Raw genomic sequence first — 27,095 nt, 5'->3', positions numbered from 1 at the left:
TACGGACCACGTGACTAGGTTATAGCAGATATCATACACAAACAATTGGATCAATTATAAAGCCGACTTCACAGGCGGATTCGGACCCCGGCGTTTTCATCCAATCCAACGCAATCGCGATTTCAAGCTACAGTTGAGTCTGTCACCTAAACGGAACGCCGGAACCGAACCGCAAAACAGCTGATCGGTGTAACCAAATGGCGAGTTGTCAAAGCGTTGTAAACACTTTGAGCAACTGATCGACGTCGCGATCTCGCATGTGGTACAATGTCAGGGAACTACTACTTTGCAATAATCGGACATGCGGACAATCCGCTCTTCGAGATAGAATTCAATAATTCTAATAAAGATGCTAAGGTTTGTCGCTCCTTTCAGATTATATTAGAGTCGATTTTGATTATCAAACATTACATATTTTCTGTATCGCAGAAAGAAGATCACAGACATCTGAGCCAGTTTATTGCTCATGCGGCCTTGGATCTGGTCGACGAGCACACATGGAAAACTACCAACATGCACCTGAAAATGGTTGATAAATTCAATCAGTGGTTTGTTAGTGCATTTGTTACAGCGACTCAAATTAGATTCGTCATGGTTCACGATAGCAAAAATGAAGATGGCATTAAGAACTTTTTTAACGAGATGTACGAAACGTACATCAAAGTAAGTAATCTGTTATTCCAACGGCATGGACGATTTATTTGCATTTAACTAGATTAGAACAAAGTAATGATATAAACCATTTATTGTTATTTCATATTATAGTATTCCATGAATCCATTCTACAAACTGAATACACCGATCAGATCTGTAGGATTTGAGAAAAAGGCTCAACTTTATGGACGAAAATATTTATCGTCATAATGTGTTGATGCTATAATCTCCAATTTACCTATGGAAAGGTTAAATCTTACATTTATAATCGGTTACAAGTATAGGTTTCCGAATTTAACCTGATGAGTTTAAGAAACAAGTTATATAGATGAGATACATATGCCTGATGTGAATGAGAATAATTTGTATTGAATAAAGTCCATGAAATACCACTGATTTATTGATTGTAATATAATATTATAAGATTCCCCGTTGCAACGTAGACTTCTTCTCCCATCATGAAATAATGATCAAAGTTGTACATAGTTCGCCGGGGTTTCACTGTTGTAGCATGCTCTGCAAGTCTTGCAACTAAAAAGAAGATATACATTTTGTCACTCATTATTAACCATACATTGATTATGTCTTTGATTGTTCTAACAGCAATAAGAATTACACTTGTTTGAACTATGTTGCTATTCGAGTATTTGATTAAATGCGTCATTGTGCATACCTCTTGTTCTTTTTCAATTTGTTGAGTAAGAAGGTTATCCAAGATATCTTGGAACCTTTGCCTCAATGTGTAATTTTCAATGTTAGCTATTTCCATTTCTTGTTGATGTCTCCGTTGCTTTAATTCTGTCAGTTCCGAGTAAAGTGTATCTATCCGAGCTTGAATTGTGTCTGAAAACCAAATATTTTCAGAACGAATACAAATTTAAGAAACATGAAATTAGTTTTACAATTGATTCTACATATATCGAAAAAAGGTTCTACCATTAGTAAGAGCCATTGGTTGGGATTGAGAGAAATCGTCTGGGATCATGTATTCTGAATGGAAAGTCTCTTCCTTGGGTACTTTAGATAAATCAACCAGTGGTTTTTCGCCATCGTCATTATCAGGGAACATCTCTTTACTAAATTGTGTGACTAGTCCGCTGCTACCTGATGCGTGATTTCCAGACCTTTCAGAATATCTCACCTGCAGCAACAATTATTGAAATTACTTTTAATAAGCACCTGATTAATTTCTAAATAAGCGTGTCAAACCTTATAGAAATTGGAAATACCTGCATAGAATTTGAGTCAGATACTCGACTATCTGCAGATAACCTGCTGTTCTCATCCAGCTCCATTATGTTAATATTTGCTTCCTCCTCATCATCCTCACTGTCACTCACAGCTTCTCCGAATATATCGTGTTCAGCTGAAATTCAGATAAGATATTTCAAGATATATGCATATACATATATTGTGCGAATGCAGGTATTTCTATTGAACATTGTAAGATGGCTGCAAACACATATTGACGATCACTAATCCATCCCTTTTTTTGCCCCGCACAAACCCAACGGCTCATGGAGATATACCCTATCGAGTATGGCAGGTGTTGGTAGTGATTATTATTATTAGGATTGTTACATAATAAAATTGTTAATTACAACGCAAATATCATGAATAAAGTATACCAAATAAAAAGAATGTCAAAACGGCACTTTTTGTAAAATCATAAGTAGAACTAACCAACGTCAACACTCTGCGAAGTACTGCCATCGATGTTTTCTCGTTTAGTTTTAACAGTACCAGACGACGAAACTTTGTTGGGTTTAGACTGATCTTCATCTTCACAGATTACTTCCCACTTTACATTAACTGCGTCGTTGTCGACTCGAAGTAATCTTTTTACCTCCTTCTCAATTTCTGGGGCTTCGACATACTTTTTTTTCAAGGTTTTCCTAAACCGTCTGCGCCTGACGTTTTTAGCTGGAGGTGTGATTCCGTGAGGCCATAAAAATTTCTTATCTACTTTGTTCGGGTCTTTCTTCTTCTGCCTTACCGGAGATTCTTCATCGGTTGTCATTTGGTCATCCTCTTCCTTGCATATTAACATCTTCAAAGAATTTTAGTTAATAAAGAAATGTTAAATGAATTTCAATACAGTAAATTCCTTAACTTACCTGGCATATATCAGCAGTTTTGTAAAAACTTTTGTTGTCTATAGTTTTCAAGGATTCAACAACCGTTGGTAAATCTACGACCTAAGAAAAAAATTTTCGAGATATTTTTTTCACACAATAGGTATTTTACATTTCATTGTACAATTGATTGAAACCTTATTAAATGAGAAACATACTTTCGCGTGAAGCAGCCAGTGATCAAATCTAACTTCTCCATATCGCATGTCATTTTCTAGCTTGATGCTCAGGCGGTCTTTTAATGGTAATCCACTACGCAGCGTCTCTCGTAAAATTTTTGCTGGTTCCTAAATCAGTACGTATTGACATCTCGTTATAAGTTGTGTATGAACATTGTAACCTATGTGGAACAATTGTACGTAAAAACTACCGATGGCATTCGTAGAACGAATTGGCTTTCTAATTCGGCCGGTGGATCGTCGCGGCCTTTATAATCGGATGTCACGTGTCTATGCATCTTGTACCGAATAACTTGTCACAACGTTGGATTTATGCAAGTCGGGGAAGCTAAAGAAATACAAAATTTCGTCTCCCTGGGTTTAAGAAATACTATTCGACAACAGTACATGCAAGAAGCAATGTATATGGTGGGCCAGCTGCGCTACCGCGCTTGGTTCTGAACCTCGTCCAGTGCAAATAACTCAGAGCCTCACCGGTAGATCGCGCTGTTGTCGGTATAGCTATAGGATCGTGAATTATGCACGCGGCAGTAAGCGCGATTGACGCATTTAAATCACTTTAAGAATCGAAAAAATTATATTATTTGCGTTTGTAAAAGGACATCAAATCATGGTAACATGCATTCGAATTATTTTCGTGAGCGTTTTTTTGCCGCCAACGACGTAGCGTTGCCGCGTCGAATTGACGCCCGTGAAAATCCAGCCAAATATGGCAGACGTTGCTGGTCGACAGATGTGGCAGAGTATCAGTCGGTTACCGACATGTATTTACCGTCCAAGCACTTCGAAAATTAGTTCCATGAACGCATTTCTACTCCGAGGACGCTACTGGACGAGGGACATGACAAACTGTGATTCCGTGAATAGTACATGAATGTGTGTGGGCTGTCCTGTCAACTGCGTTCAACTGCGTGTATGACAGTGAATTCGTTCTGTGGCGAAGCGAGCAAAGACTCCATATAAGGAGAAACATTAGTCCTCACATTTCCAAAGTAATCAATTTAAACACATTTTGCAGCGGTATGTATTCCAATGTTACGAATTTATTCGTACAAAATACCATTGCGTATGTTAGCAATAAAATATCCTAACAAATAATTAGACTAGCTCCAAAAATCAGTCAGCTTAACAAGCTTTATCATTTCCTTGGTAACGATGAATATTTTCAGCCTGATTAGTTAATTGATCTTAGACGTCAATGCATTAATAATTTACGTTGCAATGCTTAAGTCACATAAAATATTCATGAATTAAAATATATTCCCCAAAACTTTTTCAAGAACTCTCTTGTACACATAAAATGGATGAAAATTATAATAAAACACGTGCGTATCTTTTCAGCTTAAAGTGATAAAAAATGGAGAGCATAATACAGAATCAAGTAATGCAAGTTGCACAGCATGTCGAGCAGCAGCTTGATGCTGAATTAGACCGACTAGATAATATGGATGCTGATGATCTTGAAAGTTTAAGAGAGAAGCGGCTCAAAGAAATGAAGAAAAATCAAAATCAAAGGCAGACTTGGCTTGCAATGGTACATTTGCTAAATTTACAGTATCCTTGCACCATTATATTCACGAATGTATAATTTCTAAATTTTTGGAACATACTTAAAAAATTGCAGCAGAATTTTTAGAATAAACACACATCAACGATATCTAAAAACAGATTCAACTGCAAAATTTTTTCATTTCTTCACTTTTTTATAGGGCCATGGAGAATACACAGAAATTCCTGACGAAAAGGAATTCTTTGAGGTATCTAAGAAATCTAAAGACATCGTTTGTCTCTTTTTCAAAGATGGTTCTCCGAGATGTAAAATTGCTGACGAACATCTCAAGATCTTGGCCAAAAAACATGTTGAAGCAAGATTCTGTAAACTTAATGTTGAACGATGCCCGTTTTTAACAGGTATATATCAGTGAATATCAGTAGTCTATTTAAGAACTCGTCAGTTGGTTTCAAATAAACTTAATAAAATTTATTTTACTCTAACACTATATTTACGATTTTGTCATTTCATGATTTCAGAACGACTTCGAATCAAAATCATTCCAACGATTGCTTTGATCTCTGACAGCAAGACGAAGGATTATATTGTTGGTTTTACGGATTTAGGAAACTGCGATGATTTTTCAACAGAAATGATGGAGTGGCGCATTGCCCAGTCTGGTGCTATCGCATATAATGGAGATCTGATGAACCCCCCAGAGAAAGGGAAGAAAACTAAATCCCTGCTTGGTGGCAAGCCCAAGACTATCAGGGGTCGAGAGGATGATGGGTCTGATGATGATTGGGATTAGCGATAGCGATAATTGTTTGCAACACTTTTTACATGCTTTAATTGATGGCATGTTTTTTATGAGCACACATTCAGCTTTGAACAAATTTTTTTCCATACCATTTTGTTCAGATAAATACGTAAGTTATGTTCGAAGACTGCAAGATAGCAATAGATACAATTTGTCTAATATGTCCTCTGTTTAACTAAGGCTTTTACATTTATTAACTTCTTGAACATTCAATGCATAAAATTCAATTTTGAGAATGCATGTTGACTGTACAATACCGTGCTTTCGTGGGGAGTTGGAATAAATGTTAAATAGTCAAATTATCAGTATCACAATAACACGCACCTTGTATAATTTGGTGAAAAAAATAGGTTTTTCAAAATTGTACATACGAAATACTCGATCGTTTTGAAAATATTTGTTTTACACTTACGACGCATGTGTAGTAATTTCATCCCTGACATTTCACAGTACTGTTGATTTGCCTCGATCATTGTATTCCAAGATTTGTGTAACGTTTTCTAAGAGCACAAGTCTATTTGTTCCATAAATGTATCAAATTGAAAGACAAATTATATTATTTTATTCATAATATTGCTAATTAAGTATTCAATACACTTCGAGCTTATTTACAGATTGATTGTATGTTGCTTTATATGACTTTTGTAACAAAAAAACTTAATAAAATCACAATTGTTAAGCAAAAAAGCATTCAACTATTTTTAATAAACATACCTATATTCCACATCATTGATATTTTACAGACGTTTGCTCCGAATAACATATTCAATGTTCGGGTGTTCAAGTGATTTCAGATCTAAAATATGGTAATGAATAGTGAAGGATTTCTTATATTTACAAAAAAAAATCCAATTTGAATAGCAATATAAAGACTAAAATCACAATTTCCTTCATCATTTACAAAATATATGCCTGCATCTGAAAGAACGATACAGACGAAAACTTGTTCCCTCATTCAATAAGTTACTTGAAATGTAAAAATTTAATGTATATCCTGCACCTGTATAGGTAAATACATTGTGTAATGGGACAAAGTAAGGAATATCCCAGAATCCTTGGTACGACAAGGCTATAATGTTTCAGCTCACTGAAAAAAGAAATAAAGAGTTGAATATTGAATGCTACTGAAATTAATAGCTAATTTACAAAACGTTTCAGATCTATTTTTGATTCATCAATCAAAAAGTTTATCTCTTTAAATGAAAAGAATCGAATAAGAAAAGAAATAAATCGTGTAAGTATAAAACGTAAATTTGAGCAAAGGATAAAAGGAAATTACATTCAGTCAACGTAGAATTAAAAGTTTGACAATTAATATGGTTTATCTTATGAAATCATCATATTTGTATCATAATGTTAGTTATACAAAATTTTAAGATATCAAAATATTAGGCATACTGTTTTACTAGTAGCTACACCATTCTTTGAATGTTTCCATCCTGTGACAGATCGATCTCTTTCGTCCCAAAGAGTTATACCATCACATGCACATATCTTTTTTGTATTTTGGAATAAACCGGAAGCTCGGGCTATTATGCCACATGTCAATCTAAAAGTCAAAATTGGTGCGAACCATTAAAAATATTACTTTTTTGGTGAAAACTATTCAGAAAATTGTTCAAACTTTTAAATTGAGTTTCTCATCACCTGTTTCCGCTGTTGCCATCAACTTTTGATCGAGGACTTTCACCTTTTCCTAAATCGTCGGGACCGTCGGTGACAACCAGTGAGCGCCCGATGATATCCCAGACTTTAAGCACATTATCAACTATTCGAAATGTGGCTCTACCACTTTCATCAGCCATAATATTTCCCAAGTCTCCATAATGCTGCAAGAGATCATTTCGTTGGTTAAATAAACTTCTCTTTTACTATATGAATAACTGAAACTTCTAAATACTTCGTTTTAGTCCTTGATTTAAGATGTACACAACTTACAATAAAATTGCAAAAAGTGGTAAGAGAGGAAGTTTTTTTGCCGATCTTTAAATAACTATTGACATTAAAAATTCAGAGAACTGTAAATTCAAGATCTAAAGCATACCCTCTTCGTTAGATCATCGCCAGGTCCACCGTGTGGTGTATTATGTGGATTAAAATGTTCGCCGACGCTGTGTAAGATGTAACTCTTGTGAATAGAGGACATTTATGATTACTTGGGAGTGAAGTATCTGAAAATTTTTCCAAAGGTAATACCTCTCACATCCCTTTGAGATATCTCCACATTCATGAACATGAACACCGTGTGGCCCTGGATTCAAGCCATCTATGGTACCATCTATAATACAGTCTTCACCTGCTTGCACAAATCTAATTACTCCTCTTATTTGATCACCTGCACTGTATCCTGAGTCCCCACCGAGCATTGCTACTGCACTTGCTCCTGTACCTGAAATTATGTACGAATGAAATCTTTCATCACATAGATACACAGCAATTGGATGTTTTTAAAGTTACATATCATGAAAAATCAAGAGATACTATTGTCAGGGGCGAGGTAAGATTCCAAGTGGTTTTTTAGTATTAAGTAATTGAACAGAAATTTGAATTTCACTCAATCAAAGCTACAGGAGGTGAGTAGAATTATTTCTATACCCCCATATCCTTTAAGAACAGCTCGTCTGCCTGAGTTTTCAATTTTTTCTTGAACCACGGAATAGGGAACGGTGCTGTCTACAACAACAGTTCCATCTTCAAGGGATATCTGAACGTTTTGAATTCCCTCAACATTGGACAAGCTATTCCTCACTGCTTGAACACATTTCTCGCATGTCATTTGCACAGAAAACTCGACCTGTGAATATGAAAATTGGATTTTAATTATAAATGGAAGACCGTTGTAACCAAATGATAAGATTTGACAATGACTTGGCATAGCAAAATGTTCAAACTAATTACAGCCACGATGTCGCAAATATTTCCAAAAGTCCTTTACTTTATTTACCGTGGAGCGAATATACGAGAACTTTCGTTGCATAATATGATACATTACGATAATTCAACATTGTCACATGCGTATGATTACGGCAATTTTCTATATCTAATATAGAAAATATTTACGTTGTTTTTCCTTCTCGATTTACAAGTTAATTTTTCGGGTAACATAATCAGTACAAAACTGTGTAAAAAAATCACATGTATATGCTTCCGAATTTTTAAATGACAGTAGCAACGTGATATATTGTTTAACCTTTCGGCTACATTTAAATTGATTTCTGACATCAGGCGGTTTATTGTCAATGACTGACCCCCCGAATTATCATTAATAATTATTTTTCTAAATCGTTCAAATCGTTTAAATGACGTACGACATGAATCCATTTGCATACACACCTTTGCCGAAGTCATCGTGCCGGTGCTGATAGCTGACGTAACTCACGGGTGATGAAGCAAATTCCTGTAAATATATGTGTACGCTGTGGACATCGTATTTATCAATGATTTCTTTCAAGGTTATCAGTCTGTTCGAGTTGGAAGTCAAACAGATTTATAACCTTGAAAGATATAAAAATAATTGAGTTAGGCCCGCGTCCCATGGTCCGGAATCAATTCGGAACGGAACGTACGGTAGCCAATGATCAACGATTTTCCGTTAAGTCCGTCGTCGGATCGAACGGAAAATCGTTACCCGTTGGCTACCGGACCTTCCGTTCCGGATTGATTCCGGACCATGGGACGCCGGCATCAGAATCATCTTGTAGTACATGGAGAGTACACAAGGAGTACGAACTCCATGTAAACAATAGCTGCCCGAAATAAGATGACACAGGTGTTCCGTCGAATCCATGGTCGAATCACATTGCAAGACATGCATTAAGGTGGGACTTCATGAGAAGCAAAAAGTAGCAGCAGTTTAGCAACTTACTAGATATTATTAACATCGGTTTACTACTGATTTAACGCAGCAGCAGCCTTATGGTAACTTTCAGTGAATAGCTGCTGCTGTTGCTACTTTTTGCTGCCGATGAAATCCGAACCTGAGTCAACCTTGAGCGTTGACTGAAGATACATAAAGTTAGATTTATATTACTTCGTGATGGGGCTTTTCGTAATGGAAAATGGCCGACATAAATTTATCATGTTATCATCCCTCAACGCGTATACCTGGATAATGCAGAGTCGAATATTATGCCTGCAGAATGAAAAACGGGAATCGACCGAAATTTTCCTATAACCTCGAATGGAAGCCGTATACTTTTCAACTACGCAAATTCATTTGAGCCAAATTCAGCAATGTCAATCTAACTAACTCCATTGGAACGACAAAAATAATGTCATCTAAATACCTATATGCACAATAAACATGAACCTGGTTCACTATTATCAAAGTTGGAATTCATTTCTTAATGCAAAGGATGGGAGACATAGTGGAAGAAGTTAATCAAAGGATGGAGATATAGTTGTTCCTATATGTGCCGTAAGTAATATCTGTAAGTATGTTTAATACTTAATTCGTACCATTAATTAAAGATAATAATATGTATCTTCAGTCGACGCTCATATTGTCACTCCGAAAGAAGATGCAGCTGACATATAACATTAATTTCTTGACTGACGTTATATTTCCGTGGTTCTTAAAAAATGCAGTTTATTTGCAGCGGAAAACCCAGACCTTTTTACACAAAAATACTACTTGTAGATAATTTTTGGAAATTGGGTAAGACTCGATTGTTACTAATATTTGAGTCCATGCTGTAACAAACCCCGATGAAACTCAGGCAATCATTATCACAAAAGTAATTTGAAGAAAATTTAAAGATGATCAAGGTTGCTTTTTTCAACTTCTACTCATATTACCTGTTTAGATTGCGACTCTATCCGCTGACCCCCAAATACAAGATTGTTTAGTAATTTATTACAAAGTCACCCAGATTATAATTACTCATATCATTCCACTTTATTATACATTTAAGGCAGTGCCCGTGTTGATTGTTCGGAATTTCGATTTTGAGAATATGTATTCCCGACAAAGTAGATACTATTTTATTCGGAATTTCAGCACTTTTCCAGTAACCCCTAATAATAATATTACCCAGAGGATACAATTGTGTAATAATATTATACGTGGGAATCTAAAGACTGACGTCACCTAAAGATGGATTTTTAGATTCTTTGGTCAGTCTTTAGAAAGGTCAAGCGGGGGAGACAGATGTTAGAATTTCCAAACTCTAAATTGCCAAAGGTATATGCACCTGGTTGACTTCATTTAAGAAACGAAGTTTATCAAAAAGAAAAATGTATTTACGTGGAATTCACTCCGACTAAACTAGAGAAATCTGAAGGTATTACGATTCCACATACGTTACACATTATCGAAGCACGAGTTTTATTGACAATAAGTTAAATTTACGCAATAATAAAAATGTCATTTGAAATACCACAATATGTTAGTATTTGACAAATGGCGATAAGTCAACTTATGCTCGTTTCCACACCACCGCAAGTGGTAGAGCACCCGGTGCGTTTTTTTTTACGTGGTATCCCCAGTAGGCCTATTCCACGGAGAATAGTAGCAAGATCGATCTTACGTTCTTCGAAAAATTTTAAATGACTTCTTTTCACATGTTAATTGGGGAAAATTGATTTTCTCAATCAATTTGTACTCACGTATATTCGCAGTTTGTTAGAATTTCTCAGTTCATATAACCCTCCGACTATTTATCATCCATGAAAGACGACTGTTTTAATTATGGATGAAGGATGGTTCTCAAGGGACAGAAAATTTGATTAGCTAAAAGAGACAGAAAGTTTGATTAGCTGAAACAGATAAAAGGTTTGATTGGCTGAAACGGACAAAAAGTTTGATTAGCTGAAACAGACAAAGGGTTTAATTGGCTGAAACAGACAAAATATTTGATTAGCTGAAACGGACAAAAAGTTTGATTAGCTAAAAGAGACAGAAAGTTTGATTAGCTGAAACAGAAAAAAGGTTTGATTAGCTGAAACAGACAAAACGTTTGATTAACTGAAGCAGATAAAAAGTTTGATTAGCTGAAACAGACAAAAGGTTTGATTGGCTGAAACAGACAAAACGTTTAATTAGCTGAAACGGGCAAAAATTTTGATTAACTGAAATAGACAAAAGGTTTGATTAGCTTAAATGGACAAAAGGTTTGATTAGCTGCAATAGACAAAAGGTTTGATTAGCTGAAACGGACAAAAAGTTTGATTAGCTGAAACAGTCAAAAAGTTTTATTAACTGAAAACAGACTAAAAGTTTTACGAGCTGAAACAGATAAAAAGCTTAGCTGAAACAGATAAAAAGTTTAGTTAGCTGAAACAGACAAAGGTTTTGTTAGCTGAAAGAGACAAAGGTTCGATTAGCTGAATCAGACAAAGAATTGATTATTTGAAACAAGCGAAAGCTTTATTACCTGAAACAGACGAAGGTATGGTCAGCACAATCACATAAGTCCATACTCTGACAAAAAAATGCGTCGAGTCCAACATGATATTCGCTTTAATATTCGTTGCTTCGATTATTAATCGTATTGGTAAATAAAAAAATATTCAAAATTTTTTGAATCGACATCTATTTGTGCTTCGAGTTAGTAAAATGGATATCTTTTTCGACAGAACATTCTACAGTTCTCAGTACATCTGTTAAAAAATTGGTTTTGTTGCCCTGAATCAGAAAATAATACGATCCATTAAACGAGTGTTTCTGTAAATTTCAGATATATTTCATAACTACTTACGTCAAGATTCTCCACTATCACTGTACACTAACCGAGATTTTGGTATCCGCACGTTGAGCGCCGGGTTTCATATGCCGCGCTTTCTCATAACCGAAAAGTATCAAGTCCACGCGCAAAAGGCGCAGTGGGACTTGAAAAATTTATTATTCGTAAAAAAGTTGACCGAAGAGCTGAAAAATCAGCACATCGAGCGTGCGTAACTCTTTTATATATATACTGTTTGCACAATCGACGCGTAAAAAAACGTGTCAGATCCCCGTTATTGATTTACGCGCAAAAGGCTGCGTCCAATTCTCGTGATTAATCTACGCGTAATAAGACACGACAGATTAAACTGTCAAAAAACTTGTATGATCTGGGACTTTTTATATACTGTTTGAAAAATCGACACGTAAAAAGACGTGTCCGATTCCCGTTATTAATTTACGCGCAAAAGGCTGCGTCCAATTCTCGTGATTAATTCACGCGCAATAAGGTGCGACAGATTAAACTGTCACAAAATTTTTATTACCTGGGACTAGTCCCAAAAATTCTGTAGAAATCCAATCCACATCTGCATCTTTTTGAATTAGATACATTGCTATGTGGATTGTTGTTCTCAGATTATACATCGAATCTAAATCGGGAGGGAGGTTGGAGAGCATGCATTATTGTGTGGCGTGACGGTCGGCGGTCCTCTTCGACGCGAAGTCTTCGAGCTCAGCATCTCTCCCCATCTAGCGTACCACGGAACGCGATAGATGGTCCAGAGATGCGTTTTGCCCATTCAGACGATCACAGAGATCAATTGAATGAAATAATGATCGGTAATGACTAAATAATTGAATTGAATAACGATTGAAAAATGGTTGTACAGTCACAAGAAACAGGAAATTCAATCTCGTTAATATTCAAATGTTTACAAATGGTCGAGATACTCGAATACGTAGTGTTTTCAGAAAAAAAATTCTGTGATCGTTTGACGCTGTAGATTACAAAAGTTAGTAACATCACGGTACATCGCGACCTTCCTACCCTTGCTTGTTTCCCAACGGAACCACCCAACGGAAAATAGAGACTCACACACACATGCATAAACCCCGCGACGGATCCCAAAACGTCCACCTACCTACCCGGTTACCTAGATTCGATCTAAACGATTCTCCATTTTTTCCAACACACAACATTCTTCATCGTTTGCGCCGTGGTCATTGACTTACATTTTCGTTGGTTACCTGTTTTGAGCAAAATGTTTTTGTATCATAGTCTGCCTACTCACAATCAGTATACAGTATCGCAGTTGTATCCCGCCAACCTTAATATTGCATGTATTATTTTAATAAATATTGGCAGACTATCGGTACATTAACCTTTTGTAAAATTGATTAAAAACATCCTGTATGCCAATTAGCATTTTTCTAACCGAGCTAAGTCTGCAGTTGATCAATATTTGTTGACTTTTAAAGGATTGAAAATGATATATAATAATATAAGATGCAATTTCATTACGTTACGTTATGCCAGACTTTGAAATTTTATCAATTTAACAATATTGTGAATAATTGAATACGTTCAAACCTCAGGTGAACCCATCACTTAAACGACATCATCGGTAAATTCAAACGTAGATTATTACATCATTTGCGAAACACAATTCGATCTCGCGAGTGCCGAGTAAGCGATGGTTACCTGTCGCGATGCTCATTCCACTTTTAGCAACGTGCAAAATTTCTAACTTCGAGTAAGCTACGGTACATTAAAGTGCGAAAAAAAATTATTGGACTGCAAGTGAAGCACGTTGTGATCGTGAATGAGCCTATCCATGCAGCTAAGAAATCGAAGATTTGTGTAACAATTGTTACCGCCACGCCACGTGACAGAGAAATCCCAGGGAAATACCCATAACCTAAAACATGCAAACTCACCAACGTTGCCGAGAAACGGAAAAATTACTCGGAAGTCTCTGCTTAAATCTGTGAAAAACAAAGTAGAACACTTGGATTAATTTAATATCAAATTGGCTTTTCAGTTTTCAATGTAATTATTACTGTTATCTAGTTTTATATTTATGCATTGCATGTTATGCAAGTACAAAACTTCGGCTTTAAATGCACGACCTTGAATTATCAATTAATCTCTATCCAATAAAAAAGTTCTGAACAAATAAAAAAGAAGTAGCAACAGATAGAAAAGATTTAATTTATACAAGTATTGTTACCTCGACTCTGGGCTGCTTCACACTTTTACATGTAGTAGCTCTTGCAGCATCTCAGGTTTATCGGTGAAGCGACGCACTTTTAACATAATTCAGATCTTCACTAATCTCTTATAACTCAAAAGTCCGCACCGTAATAACACTCGATTCTACACTCACCTTTTTATCATCAATACATATCATAAAATTGACACATGACGCACAGAGACAAAAATAGACATCACTGAAATTTGAGATCACACAAAACGATGGAAACTCGAGACACGAAATTCACCTTCAACGTTCGTAGGATGTTTTTTTTCAGTAACTCAGTTTTTATTCAGGCTACGCAATGCTCCTCGTGTATTATTCGCAGATGAGTGTGGTGGAAATACACTGATCGAACAACGCGACACAACGTGAACGCGGTCTGAACGATACTAAGCGTAATTACGCTCCGATTCCTCGGGAACGACTGATGCCGCATCAAGCGCAGAAAAGATTTAAATAAGATCTCTGAAGGACGGAAGATAATAATTCTCCCTCCCTCTCTGTCGCTCTTCTCATGGAGTAGGGGTAGCCGCACGCGCCTGCCTAGCTGTTCTTCCCCTCTCCGTGCCCCCATCCCATGGGTAGCGCGACACAGAGGGCAGATAAATTATTATCTTCTGTCGGTTAGAGAACCGATTCAAATTCTTTCAACAGCCGCTTACGCCGTAGCTCACGTTCTATTTCATGTTTCTCTCTGGTAGCTCTATCCGTGGTTTCAATGGCCGGGTGAAAACACCACGTAAGCTACGCGCAACGCGATCAAATGTTTGAAGGATTGCCGTAACATGCGACGTTGACTATCTTCAAAATCCATGCAACGAATGACACTTCGGCACAAATGAAACACTAGTGACGCTAGTGCTACAAAAAATAAACCTAATGTGAACGATTATTGTGACAAGTTTTTTCAATTCACCCACGCGAGTTCGTGCTCCTTGCGTAGTCTCCATAATATAATAATCATTGTCACTTACGATCGGCTAGTCAGTACATCACTTAATTATGTAACCATAATTCTCTACAATAATTCCATCTAACTTTATTCGTAACGGACCCAACCTTCGCCAAAGGCGGGGGGGGGATTAAGCTTCAATTTGAACTTGGTAGTATAACAATTGTGTTTACAATTTCCCGCCCTTATCACGAAATCATGTATCTTTTAGCATTGCGCCTAATTTGATCGAGCCAATTACTCGAAGAGCATTATACGCAGGTTCATATTTTTTCTGCCTTTATTTGCAGTAAAATATTCTTGCTTGATCACAAGTCACAGTTAGTATTCTCCACATATTTGTTCCAAGGTAGAGGTTAGGTTTTTCAGCGTATCAAAGCGGTTGTCCGAGGTGGCGTAAATGAACGGGCGCCTCGTACTGATCAGTACATACGTACGTGAAAGTCGTGAAAATCAATCCGCACCTGCAAACAAGTGTTGACAAAACATTCTATTTTCTTGATCAAAATACGCTTACTCCTTGATCTTAAGTTCATATGGAATAACTTTGGTCAGTTTTTCACGTTCCGGCTAAAATCTTCATATCTCAGTGGGTATTCATGTACGTGGGTGAATGTACCACTATCCAGGTTTACTCTAATTCTTCGCGAAAATTTAAAAATCCTTGCTTGTATCTGTCATTTGTACAAACTGAACACCACCAAATGTAGGAATAACTGAATGGCTGTCGAATATTGACATTTCATGATTTTAAAGTAGTGTTGGCAGCATCCAAGAAAAGAATATGCACTATGTAAGGTATTAGTGAGTGTAACAAACATTTTTAAATATATTTTATCATGTTAACTAAACGTGATGCTGAGTGCACCGTTCAAAGCACAATTTTCTATTTCACTCTTCCACAGCTGGTGAAAATGTCGCGGCGACGGTCAAAACGCCCGCCCGAAGCTCCAGGTACTCTGACCTGCTGCTTCTGTGGATTTTCTGAAGACGACGAAGTTGAATATGGAAAACTTTGGAACCATGATGGCATTGTTACGCACTACTATTGTCTGGTAAATATGCGGTCAATTATGTCAGATAAACTTACAGTCATTGATTTGCGATATGTATGGCATATTTAACATTCGGATTAAAAGTTTTTTTTCTAGGCAATAATATTGAACATCCTGTGTCTGCACCGAAGTTAATCATAAATTAATGTACGATTCCTATAACAAATAAAGTTAAAACTCGTAAAACATGTTAAATCATTGGTAAATTGTAAAGCGAACAAAGTCCGATGATTGATATGTCATTACTATTCAATTATTTATTAGTGAAATTACACTAGTATTGCGTTATTATATATTTCTCAATATTTCATACTTATGATTGGTGAACTCACCTAATCTTGCGATATGTTGACTTGATCTATATTTTCTTACAGCTTTTGTCATCCAACATGGAACAAAATGGCAATGATAATGAAGGAATCTTGGGTTTTTTAACCTCAGACATACAAAAAGAATTACGCCGAGGAAAAAGGCTTGTAAGTAGAAGTATTCATCCACAAGGAAACTTGCAGTTTTAATCGTTCGAGGTCTCATTTAAACGAAATCGCAATGAATTAAATCATTTTCACACCTCAAAGAGCTCATAGCAGCTTGAAATTAAAATGTTGTTCTTCTTATTCAACTTCATAAGCTTCAAAATCGAGATTTTTCATGGGAGTTATAATTGCTTCATGTTCAGTAATTTTTCTCAACCCAGTATTGCGAGTAATAAATATGTTAGAATTTCAGATTTCAAAAATCATATCTGTTTTTCCTAAAATAAAGGAACCCATTCTTGGGCCAAGAAAAGAGCTTTTTATCCCAATCTTTTAATTCTTGTAGTGAATTCTAACCATTAGCAGAGCGCTTATGTTGATCATGTGTGATTGCAGTCTTGTTCATACTGTAAGCGAAATGGAGCAACTTTAGGGTGTTGTAACTCCAGGTGTAAACAGGTATTTCACTTACCATGTGGACTGCAGGCAGGTTCACTTCATCAGTTCTTTGGTGAATTTAGGTAAAATAATAATATAGTTGTAACATATACTAAAATAATTTCTTAAATGTTATTTTTCATCATGTGCATTTCGCAGGTCATATTGTATACGACACAGAATAAAACAAAAAATAGATGAATTCATAATAGAAGAAGCTGCGGCAGCAGGTGATGTAACTTGTTACATTTGTTACGAGGAGGTAAATCCCCAGAATCCTATACGAACATTATGGGCTCCATGTTGCCGGAAAAATGCATGGTTTCATCGGAAATGTGTTCAAGTACGTACCACAAAACATACACAAAACATGTGTTTGCTCAATGAAAAAAAGCATTTATGGAACCCTTTGCAGTCGTAATATTTCTAACATAAGTTTTTCACTGTTATAGCGCCTGGCATTGAGTGCTGGCTACTTCTTCAAATGTCCTCTGTGCAATAATAAATCAGAATTTCAAAAGGCTATGCTCGAGCATGGAATTTTCATCCCAAATCAGTGAGTATGGATATCTATCAGTGGGGTCGTTTATTGGGATCTAAACGGAATTTTATTGAACTGCCCCCCAAATTAGATCTAAATAAGTAAAATCGAATCCTGTTACTATTTTCGTTTTTTATTTCAATGTGCAACTGGTTACCACAGGAGATGAATTTTTGCATTTAAATTACATGAGGTTCCGTGGTCTTCGCAGTTTATGGTTCATCGCAAGACTAAATTTTGGCCAAAATTTTTCTAACTTTCAGTAATTAGTGTACGAGAATGTTGCTATATGGGTAAACATTATCCACTCTCTCAATTTTAAAATTTGTATGGCTTATGCCATACTAATATTTTTTTTTTTAATTTTCTTTAAATATCGGATGTTGCAGCATTTAAAAAGAAGTGTCAATAAAAATAAAAAATATAATATTACATTGGTATGGGATAACCTATACAAATTTCAAATGTAAGAAATTTTAAAATTTAGGAGTAGCTCAATAAAAATTTGTTTAGCCTCTAAATAATGACGGCCCTAGTGTCTGTAAATGCGATGTACTCACGTGGAAAAGGGATTCTCATTGACATAACTGAAAAAAAAATAAACAAATAAATGCACATGATTAAACACTCAAATAAAACCCAACCATTAAAACGTCATATTAGGGTTACCAAAATGGTGATTCAGCAATATTTATTAAAACTTGTAAATTTACGAAAACGAATCTCTTTACTTTCTCAATGCACTTGAGAAAGTAAGTTTATTTTAAATAATTACTGTAACAAAAAATCAAACTTGCCATTTCTTGGATAACAGAAATCATATTCTTGTATTTATCCAGAGATGCTTCATGGGAGCTTGTGCCAAATGCTTTTCAAGAATTACTGCACAGGCATAATCAGTGTGACGCTGCCGAATGTCTGTGTCCAAAAGGAAGAAGTCATACCAGTGTCAATGCGTAAGTGAACTAGTCATAAGTCTTACACTTAATTACAGTAATTTAAATTGAACGAATTCCCAACAGGAAATGGGAGCTTGTTTTGTGCAGATTGTGTGGATCCCAAGGAGTTCACAAGTCATGCGGACAATTAAAATGGGGCAGTTCTGTTTGGGAATGTACAGAATGTACTGGGATGTTAAGTACGTATATAAATATATGTGACACAGAATTTGTGGGAATATTGTTTCAACGCGAAGATTAATGTAACAATATTATATCCAGTATTCAGTGTATGGAATTTATATCCTCAATTTAAAGAGCGCCATTATTTGGTTTTTGTATCTCATTATCTGTTTGTTGTCATGTCGTTTTTGATTTACAGAAAAATCTGATGATCCTACACCTCCTGGTGGAAATGAACCCAAAAAGTGAGTTACTAATACAGCAATATAATTCCGTGAAATCAAGATTGTGCGTCAGTGATAATCACTGTTGAAAACAGTTAAAAGTTAATTTAATTAACAATTATGTTGCAGAACAATACATCATTATTCGAATCAGAGTAGCAGTGACAGTGAAATTTCTGTTGGTGGTAATATGACGCCTCCACCAATATCAAAACATGACAACTCACCATCACCCACACCACCAACTTGGAGATTACGTCCTGGACCTAAATCGTTCAAATTGCAACAAGCATCACGAAACATGAGAAGGTCTGTCCTTGAAGTTGTAACTGTTACTAATTTTGATATATTCTCAAACAGAGTTTGAATTCCCATGTATGTAATAGGATCCTGAAACGAGTCTGTATTATTTTTTTCTGAACAGTTTCTCTGCACAGTAGACAAATATTAAACCTCGCTAAATCTAAGTTCCATCTAGAATCATTGAATAATGCACCAGTTAATTCGTCCAATGACCAATTCTAATATATTTGACGAGTGCAGACTAAAATTAGATGGTAAATACCTTTCTCTGAGACATTTTCTGACTTGGTTGCTAAAATTTCTCTATCAAAAAATAAGTAAGGGTCAGTCGTAATAGGGAAAAAATTTCAAATTTCCGTTTTATGTAGCAACTGAATTTATATACTACATAAATCTGATCCATCGTTAACGCTTTCAGAGATAATCGAGTCCAGCTGCCGGATCGTACGACAAAATGACATTTTGCTAAAACCCCGTTTTTTTGGTTTCTGGGGGTCATATAGCCTAAAGATATTTCAAAATTTGCAGAATTGATTTTGTATCCAAAACTGATATTTTCATCAAACTGACGAAAAGTGGAAAAAACTTCGATTTTTTTGATTTAACTGAACTCATATTTACAACGGCCAAATATGTTATAGCTTGCAGTTGATGACAGCAGCTACTTCCACAACATTCTTGCCTTTGAAACATGATATTTCCTTATCTTGTGCATCGGACACTGGTACTATTACGATTCCTGACACAAAATCTAACAGTGACACATTACACTCAAAAACGTGTCCCTCTAAAGAAGTCTTGGAATTGACTGATCATGAATCCAGTAAATTAAATGATGTTAACTCTCAAAGAACCAGCGACTCGTCAAAAGCAATCAATGTAAAACCAGAAAATGCCAATTTTCATACTGCTGATGTTATTGTAATTGATAGTGACGACGAGGTGGAGGTATGATATACACTTTTATACTGTAGTACTGTAGTTCATATGAAAGTTGCCACAAATTTTATACACAATTATTGTGAACTTTAATCAGAAAAGTGATTTTTACCCTTCTTTTGCAGATAATTGATATAACACCTAAACACAATAGTTCGGTGACTACGAAACGAATCCAAATTGAGTCTCGCAATTTGAGTGAAGTAACAACTAATATTCAAAAGATCAAAAAGAATTCTAAGGTTACCAAAATGAGGCGTTCAGAACCTTCGGAAGTATTAAATAGTCCACCCAAAGTAAATCCTAGGGTGAACGGTTTAATTACACTACATCTATCGAGTGTCTCAAATACTACTAATACAACTTCTACTGCGACAACAATACCAAATATTAATAGAGCAAATGTAATGAAACCTCCGATCGATAGTATGAATACTACTAGTATCGTCAGAAACAATTCAAATGGAAGCAAAGAAGAGGCAGATTTGCTAGTAGACGATAAAGTTTTGCAGAAAAATCCTGTGCTCAATCTTAAAATCACAAATGTTACCTCATTACGGCCCGAATATTATGAAAACCCATCTACAACTGTGAACGTGGAAAATATTACCCCTGACTCTTCTGTCACTTTTGCAGGAAGTGTTCAAGGTGATATTCCATTACTGAGTGGTAACCAGCAGTTGCAAGTAGTGCAAAATCAAATGATGGAAATTCCAAAACCACAGTTGAAATTCATCCAACTTAATACCTCTTCAGTTAGTGGGTCTAATTTAAAACGGAAAAGTGACGAATACACAATGGATAGCCCTGCATCTATCCTACCTATCACAGAAGATCCGGAAATATCATGTAAAAAAGTTCGGATTGATGATTCTAACGATTCTACACCCAAACCCCAGACGAGAAACATTTCTTGGAATATTAATTCGAATGACATAAGTCGTGCAGTTCCAGTAACTGCAACCTCAATACCAATGAGTCAGTCAACTAGTAGTTACAGTTCCCAACAAAGTACAACAGCGTTGCAAGTGAATATGAATGGAACACAAGCTAACAAAAGTTGTATTAGATTGATCAGAAGGGTGGATCTAGAACAAAAAAATGGATTTTGCAATTACAATTCTGGAACTGTTGGTAGCAGTTCGGTACAAAATCAGAGTCACGTAAATATCAACCATATCATTATACCAAATAATGTGAATACTCCAATTCGAATACAACTAAATTCTATGTCTACATCCGAAGTAATGAAAGTCAGCAATTCCACCCAACCTGAGTTAGTTGTACAACACTCTGTCAGCAATATTACAGAATGTAGTGACAGTATTCAAAACACTACATGCCACAATTTTAAATCTCCAGTAAATGAGTTACAAAATTCGCCAGAAAGGCCATCTACTTCAATCAACCCGCAACTTTTTGCACACCTTCCTAATTCGGAGGATATCGTTGCTCCAAAGCCACACACAGTTCATCAATCCCATGAAAAGATTAGGCAAGTTCAAACACAACAAAATCCAATTATGTTCAATGAACAAACTAATCCGTCTACACCTGATCGCACATGTTACAATAGTCTACCAAGAAATAACTCTGAGGGTCTTACCAACAGTAATGAAAATCAGTCAATTGCGAATACCATGATGAAAATATGCAATCCAGTAACGCAGCTGGGAAATGGAAGTCTGGTGACTAGCGGTGTAAGTAATTTTTATTATAAGTGTAATTGTTTTTAGATGTGTGTAAGTGAATCATGGCGGAGGATAATAACATGCATTGTGGCCTTGTCAATACGCGGTAGTAGCTGGTAACTAACTGTTAGTTTATTTCATTATTGCAGTAAATGAAAACATGAAATTCTCAGTCAAATGAAGGAATAATAGTCGGTGGTACAGCCAGTGTACCGTTAAAAAATTAGGTACAACCTTCTCTCCTAAGTAATCGACATCACATCCGGATAGTGAGACCTTCTCTTGCGCAAATAAACGTAGTAAACATAATAAAGCTGCAGTAATTATAAATGCGTCCAAAAATTATATGTAAATCCTATGGTTCGATCTATGTGTAAGTAGTCTAAGTATAATGACAAGCTTCGGATTTCGTAATTGAAGTACTGGAGTTCAATGATAAATCTTTCAATATTGCTCATGACAAAAGCTTTGTAAAAACACATTACATTACACAAATACCAAATTCTTAGGTAATTTTCATGCAATACCATCTCATTTCCATGCACATATGACACAAAAGTTTCTTTTCATGAATGATCATACATCGAGTCAGGTTCATAATTCAGTATACAAGCAAGTCCAGCAGTGGTATCACTTTATTATCCTCCACCATGATGTAGACTTAAATGGTATCAAAGTTTTCTTTTGCTGTTCGGATAGTGTGAATGTAGCATCATCAAAACTAGAAAGCATGCCTCATAGTTTTTCTCTCAAATGCTTATATGTTACGGTTTTGAACTAGAACTGAATTTAAATTTATTTGCCTCCAATAACAAGCAATAATAATGCCTTGTTTTAATTTTTTGAGTAAATAAGAACTGCTTATTTGTTCAGTTTTTTCTTCTTACAAAAACGGCGACACTCTCACTGGATTATTTCTGCAGATATTTCTCGATTCAGTATGTTTATTTATAAATGTTCCATTCGAAAGAAGACGTCGATAGATTGGGTTGAAATAGAGTTAACTCACAGGGGCGGTCCAAATTGACCTAACTTAGCATGGCTAAGTGGAATTTAATGACTTCAAAACCATAAAAACGCCATGAAATCTTCAGTAAACAGACACCAATGATATGTGTTTTGATTAGAATTGATTCATGTACTCAGTTCAAATCTGTAAACTAAGAATTAATACTTGTGTTGAAAGTGAATTGGCTGCCATCAGGTCATTAACATATGTATAAGTGTATTTATAGTGAAACATTTGTTAGTACTTATGAACATTTGAAGAACAAACTAAGGAGAATTTGCTACAAATATTAACGCAGAGTATGTCATTACAATTTGAAGTCACCCGAACGTTGACATAAATATAAAGTTCTTTTTCGTGTGTGTTATGGTTGTTTTTTCTGGACCATAGTAACCAAGTCTAAGACATCCATAATGTCACTCGAGTTTTACAGAAGCTTTGGAAATTTAGAATAAAAATACATCCAATTGGCCTACAAAAGTGTGGCTCTTCAGTATTATTGCGAAGTTGTAAAAAGTTATTCTTACTATCATGAGTCAAAAGTCAGCAAATCAAGAACGTGTCTGGTGAGATACTAGGTGCGGGGAATGTGTGTATGCAAATTATCCCCGTACCTCCTCTCCAGTGTATCTCTTGCGATTCTAACAGTGTGACGGGGATGCAGGCTCCAGTCCTGCTGCTGAGGCCGGATTTGCTCTTTATTCGAGCTCGAGGACCGCAGACCATACAAAACCAGAAGCAATCGCCTTTAAGCAAAAGCCCAGTGCAATATCAGATTCAGCAGAAAGAGTCAATCATAATTCCAGCATGTAAGTGTTTCCTATAAAACAGAGTTGTATCAATCCCATCTAACGACTTTTAGCAGTAAAGTTTATTATTGATGGCAATTTGTTTAATCCGAGACAAATAATTCAATAATTCAATAATTTCATCATGACTTCATAATACTTCAAATTTACTATTTTACTAAAGTTTATTTCAAATTATTTGAATAGTAATTATTGTTTTTCACGCTATGCGATACGGCATTCTTTGATTTGGTGAGTATAAAATAAAATTGATCCTATTAGTACTCTTTAGTCAGAGGACATTTGTCGTTCAAATAAATTCATAACTAGTTTTTGCTTCATACATGTATTAATATTCAGAGTGTCAACGGATAGTGATGTATAATTATTGACATTGTGACTTTCATATAATTGCTAAAATCATTAAATATTATTTATTCTGCCTTGAAAAATTGATTGAGTGACTTATTGTTTTCAGTTCCACTTGTGCTTCAACCCTTCCAACAACTATGCAACGCCCCTGCAGTTCATCAACCACGAGAAAATGTTGTAATAAACCTCGAGTGATACCTCGAAAGGTGCCTTTGCAAAATTTCAAATTTCGTGTTCTGGATGAAGATATTGTTCAGGTATGAATTCTATCCCATATCAGCCTTCTTATTTGAACACAATCTACCAAACTAACAAAGCTGATGGCATGATGCACTTTTTTTGTACAGATGGTCGTCAATGATACCTTCACAGTAAATCTTAGTACAACTGCTGGTAATCCCTTAAAAGCAAGAAATGTACCAGATCCAATGAGCCTGCTAGAGAAGCAAGGTCTGCTTCTATCTTCTACACAACCTAACTATTCACCACCACCACCATCACCACCACCACCACCACCACCACCACCATCATCATCATCATCATCACCACCAGCACCACCACCACCACCACCACCACCACCACCACCACCACCACCACCATCCCCACCATCACCACCACCATCCCCACCACCACCACTACCACCGTCATCGTCATCATCATCATCATCATCATCATCATCATCATCATCATCATCATCATCAAATCCCCTGGATGCTGAGAAGTGTTCCATTATAAGTGTATCCAAGAAATGTCAATCATTAGGAAACATGTATGATCCAGTAGCTCTTAAATGTGTATTTGAAAGTGACGAAACCTCAGTTATAGAAGAAGGTACCATCAAAAGCAGCAAATCCATTGCGACTTGTGATGCTAAGGGACAATACAGTATCCAAAGCAACGTATCTGATGGCAATGAAAAGCAAATATCATTATCAGATGATATGAACAGCAGTTACATTCAAAAAACTGGTTTATCAGTGAGTGCGTGTTTGAATGGTAATAAACGAAATTTTAATCGCACTCGCGGCAAGCCAAAAAGTTTGTGTGAAAAGGAGGACAATGTAATTTTTCACGAACGCCGAAAATGCTTCGGTGAAAGCAATGATCAAAGTTTAATAAAAAGGTTCGAAGATAGGAGTGAGATAGAAGGTGCATCAAACTTTGATTTCTGTTGTAGACCCAATGATATTTTGAATGCAAACAGCTGGTGTAATGGATTAAACAGAGGTTCAATGTGCTTAGTTGAAAGTAGTATTGATTCTTCAGAGTTGAAGCTACCTGTTATTGGTTACAATAGTTTTAAGGTTATAAACAGTAGTTCGCACGTTTATCATAACATTGATAATTCAGATGCAAGTTTACAAAAGTCGCGGATTAATGATTGTAACAATGTCGTCGATTCGTACGTAAAAGACTGGAGTAATAAATTCACAGTCAACTCTAAACTTGTAGAATCTAATAAATATTTTGATTATCCGAACTTGGATAAACATCACGTTGAAGCTCTTGATACGAATTATCAGTTAATCAATGATGTTGGTCTAGGCATCTCTATGAAAAAACAAAATTTTAATATCTGTACAAATCCAATTACTCAACGTAAAGATGAAAATGTGCACAAGTACGGAGGTGACATGTGTAGGTCCAGGCTTGGCATCAAAGTTAAAATTGATCTGGAAAAAATTCAAAATTTGATCGTTGGTCAGCCACAATTGTTTAAGAAATGTAAAAATTACTCAAAAACTGAACGTCAAGATGAACGATTCTCAGAAATTGTCAAAACTTCTGCGAGGTCCCAAACTTTTCGTAGTTCAGACCCTGAGAAATGTTCACAAGTTTCCATAATACAAACAAGTCCAACTGATGAAAACGTCGATACTTTAAATACTACAAGAAAATTTTCAACGTAACTCTCAACTGATTTAAAATAGTTGAAAGTTAATTTAGTGGCAACAGTTAGCATTTTTTAATGAATTTTCACTGAATTAAGTAGGAAACCGGTGTTAAGTTTGAGACGAGAAAATACATAATTTCGAGAAATAACAAATAATACTGTGTGGAATATTATTAGTATTCGCAAATATTTGACAATGCTATCAAAATCGTATGCGTAATAATATTAGCGGAGACAGACGTTTATTTCATATAATAATAAATACGTCCTTCCTTCGTATGGATGAACCTTAGTTTACCAAATTGCTATATACGTGAAATTTACCGTTGGATTGACTACAGTTATAATACGAAAAGAAAACAATAAATTGGGATTTTCTATATACTTTATAGTTCATAATGAAAGGTGCGTAAAACAGATGTATGCAATTGTAGTTGTACAACGGATCACAGCTATAATCAGCTGCACACATGTATATTTTTTTACTGAATTTTATTCAGATCAACAGTTAGAGTAGGACTTTTCGAATGTTTTGAAAAAAATGTCTATACGAGTTGTTTTGTTATAATTATACGTAATTTTCGTCATCGAATAGGAGACAAATTTTAACTTTACCAGGAAATAGCTAGTGCAATGTAAACTGCGCATATTTTCAATTTTTGCTCTAATAAATAATGCCTGGAATAAAACCAATATCGGTGATATACATTTTTTTTTTATATTCACACGGTGTTCATCAATATTTAAAACCTATTTGGCTCTACAAGGCTACAACACTCATTGAATGATAATTGATTCGCAGATGTACATTTACATACGCAATGCAGATAATCTTGGCAGCGCTTGTAAAAATTTTCTAATAAGGTGTTTCAATAATCACTCGATACGATTTCTCAGTGAATTATATTTCCTGAAATAGATCCAATATCTTATTTGTACTTTTCCTATAATTTGTATTACTAAGCTTAGTAATACTAACTAGAACATGAAATAATTTGTGATATTGAGGTAAGTATACAGTATTTTTAATAAATGATTTATCAAAAGCAAGATTCTGGGTGTTTGATCACAATTTATTCACAGAAGATAG

The 27,095-nt window shown here is 35.6% G+C and overlaps 5 protein-coding genes across 14 annotated transcripts; 3 read left to right on the top strand and 2 right to left on the bottom strand.

Annotated features, from left to right (window-relative positions):
• Window positions 1-120: 120 nt before the first annotated feature.
• On the top strand, window positions 121-1,050 carry LOC107220502 (probable trafficking protein particle complex subunit 2). Its single transcript, XM_015659122.2, has 3 exons — window positions 121-357; window positions 430-663; window positions 766-1,050. The coding sequence occupies exons 1-3, from the start codon at window positions 268-270 to the stop codon at window positions 862-864; spliced, it is 423 nt and encodes a 140-aa protein (XP_015514608.1). The 5' UTR covers window positions 121-267; the 3' UTR covers window positions 865-1,050.
• LOC107220500 (transcription initiation factor TFIID subunit 7) lies at window positions 1,033-3,392 on the bottom strand. The gene is made up of 8 exons (XM_015659118.2): window positions 3,160-3,392; window positions 2,948-3,076; window positions 2,772-2,852; window positions 2,338-2,704; window positions 1,884-2,020; window positions 1,591-1,795; window positions 1,328-1,497; window positions 1,033-1,185 (listed from the first exon to the last, which is right to left on the bottom strand). The coding sequence occupies exons 1-8, from the start codon at window positions 3,244-3,246 to the stop codon at window positions 1,153-1,155; spliced, it is 1,209 nt and encodes a 402-aa protein (XP_015514604.1). The 5' UTR covers window positions 3,247-3,392; the 3' UTR covers window positions 1,033-1,152.
• Window positions 3,393-3,784: 392 nt separating this feature from the next.
• On the top strand, window positions 3,785-6,360 carry LOC107220494 (thioredoxin domain-containing protein 9). The gene is made up of 4 exons (XM_015659108.2): window positions 3,785-3,988; window positions 4,310-4,502; window positions 4,678-4,879; window positions 5,000-6,360. The coding sequence occupies exons 2-4, from the start codon at window positions 4,326-4,328 to the stop codon at window positions 5,269-5,271; spliced, it is 651 nt and encodes a 216-aa protein (XP_015514594.1). The 5' UTR covers window positions 3,785-3,988; window positions 4,310-4,325; the 3' UTR covers window positions 5,272-6,360.
• Window positions 5,372-8,800, bottom strand: LOC107220493 (copper chaperone for superoxide dismutase). 3 transcript variants are annotated; one of them, XM_046738716.1, is made up of 7 exons: window positions 8,614-8,800; window positions 7,876-8,074; window positions 7,477-7,669; window positions 7,325-7,391; window positions 6,928-7,109; window positions 6,679-6,829; window positions 5,372-6,076 (listed from the first exon to the last, which is right to left on the bottom strand). In XM_046738716.1, the coding sequence occupies exons 1-7, from the start codon at window positions 8,626-8,628 to the stop codon at window positions 6,071-6,073; spliced, it is 813 nt and encodes a 270-aa protein (XP_046594672.1). In that variant the 5' UTR covers window positions 8,629-8,800; the 3' UTR covers window positions 5,372-6,070. The 3 variants fall into 3 exon arrangements, with proteins under 3 accessions (XP_046594672.1, XP_015514592.1, XP_015514591.1); XM_015659106.2 differs by having other exon boundaries at window positions 5,372-6,367; window positions 8,614-8,796; XM_015659105.2 differs by having other exon boundaries at window positions 5,372-6,829.
• Window positions 8,801-14,931: 6,131 nt separating this feature from the next.
• Window positions 14,932-26,894, top strand: LOC107220487 (mucin-5AC). 8 transcript variants are annotated; one of them, XM_046736947.1, is made up of 16 exons: window positions 14,932-15,305; window positions 15,914-15,958; window positions 16,060-16,209; window positions 16,584-16,685; window positions 17,082-17,206; window positions 17,283-17,466; window positions 17,576-17,679; window positions 18,504-18,620; window positions 18,687-18,802; window positions 18,985-19,030; window positions 19,139-19,318; window positions 19,954-20,260; window positions 20,377-21,951; window positions 23,600-23,760; window positions 24,218-24,368; window positions 24,459-26,894. In XM_046736947.1, the coding sequence occupies exons 3-16, from the start codon at window positions 16,069-16,071 to the stop codon at window positions 26,019-26,021; spliced, it is 4,872 nt and encodes a 1,623-aa protein (XP_046592903.1). In that variant the 5' UTR covers window positions 14,932-15,305; window positions 15,914-15,958; window positions 16,060-16,068; the 3' UTR covers window positions 26,022-26,894. The 8 variants fall into 8 exon arrangements, with proteins under 8 accessions (XP_046592903.1, XP_046592901.1, XP_046592906.1 ...); XM_046736945.1 differs by having other exon boundaries at window positions 15,911-15,947; XM_046736950.1 differs by having other exon boundaries at window positions 15,911-15,952.
• The last annotated feature ends 201 nt before the right edge of the window (window positions 26,895-27,095 follow it).

The sequence above is a fragment of the Neodiprion lecontei genome, chromosome 4 (genome assembly GCF_021901455.1).
Source record: "Neodiprion lecontei isolate iyNeoLeco1 chromosome 4, iyNeoLeco1.1, whole genome shotgun sequence".
In the NCBI taxonomy this organism is placed as follows: domain Eukaryota; kingdom Metazoa; phylum Arthropoda; class Insecta; order Hymenoptera; family Diprionidae; genus Neodiprion; species Neodiprion lecontei.
Note: the sequence above shows the minus strand (reverse complement) of the source record. Positions and strands in the feature narration are given on the sequence as shown.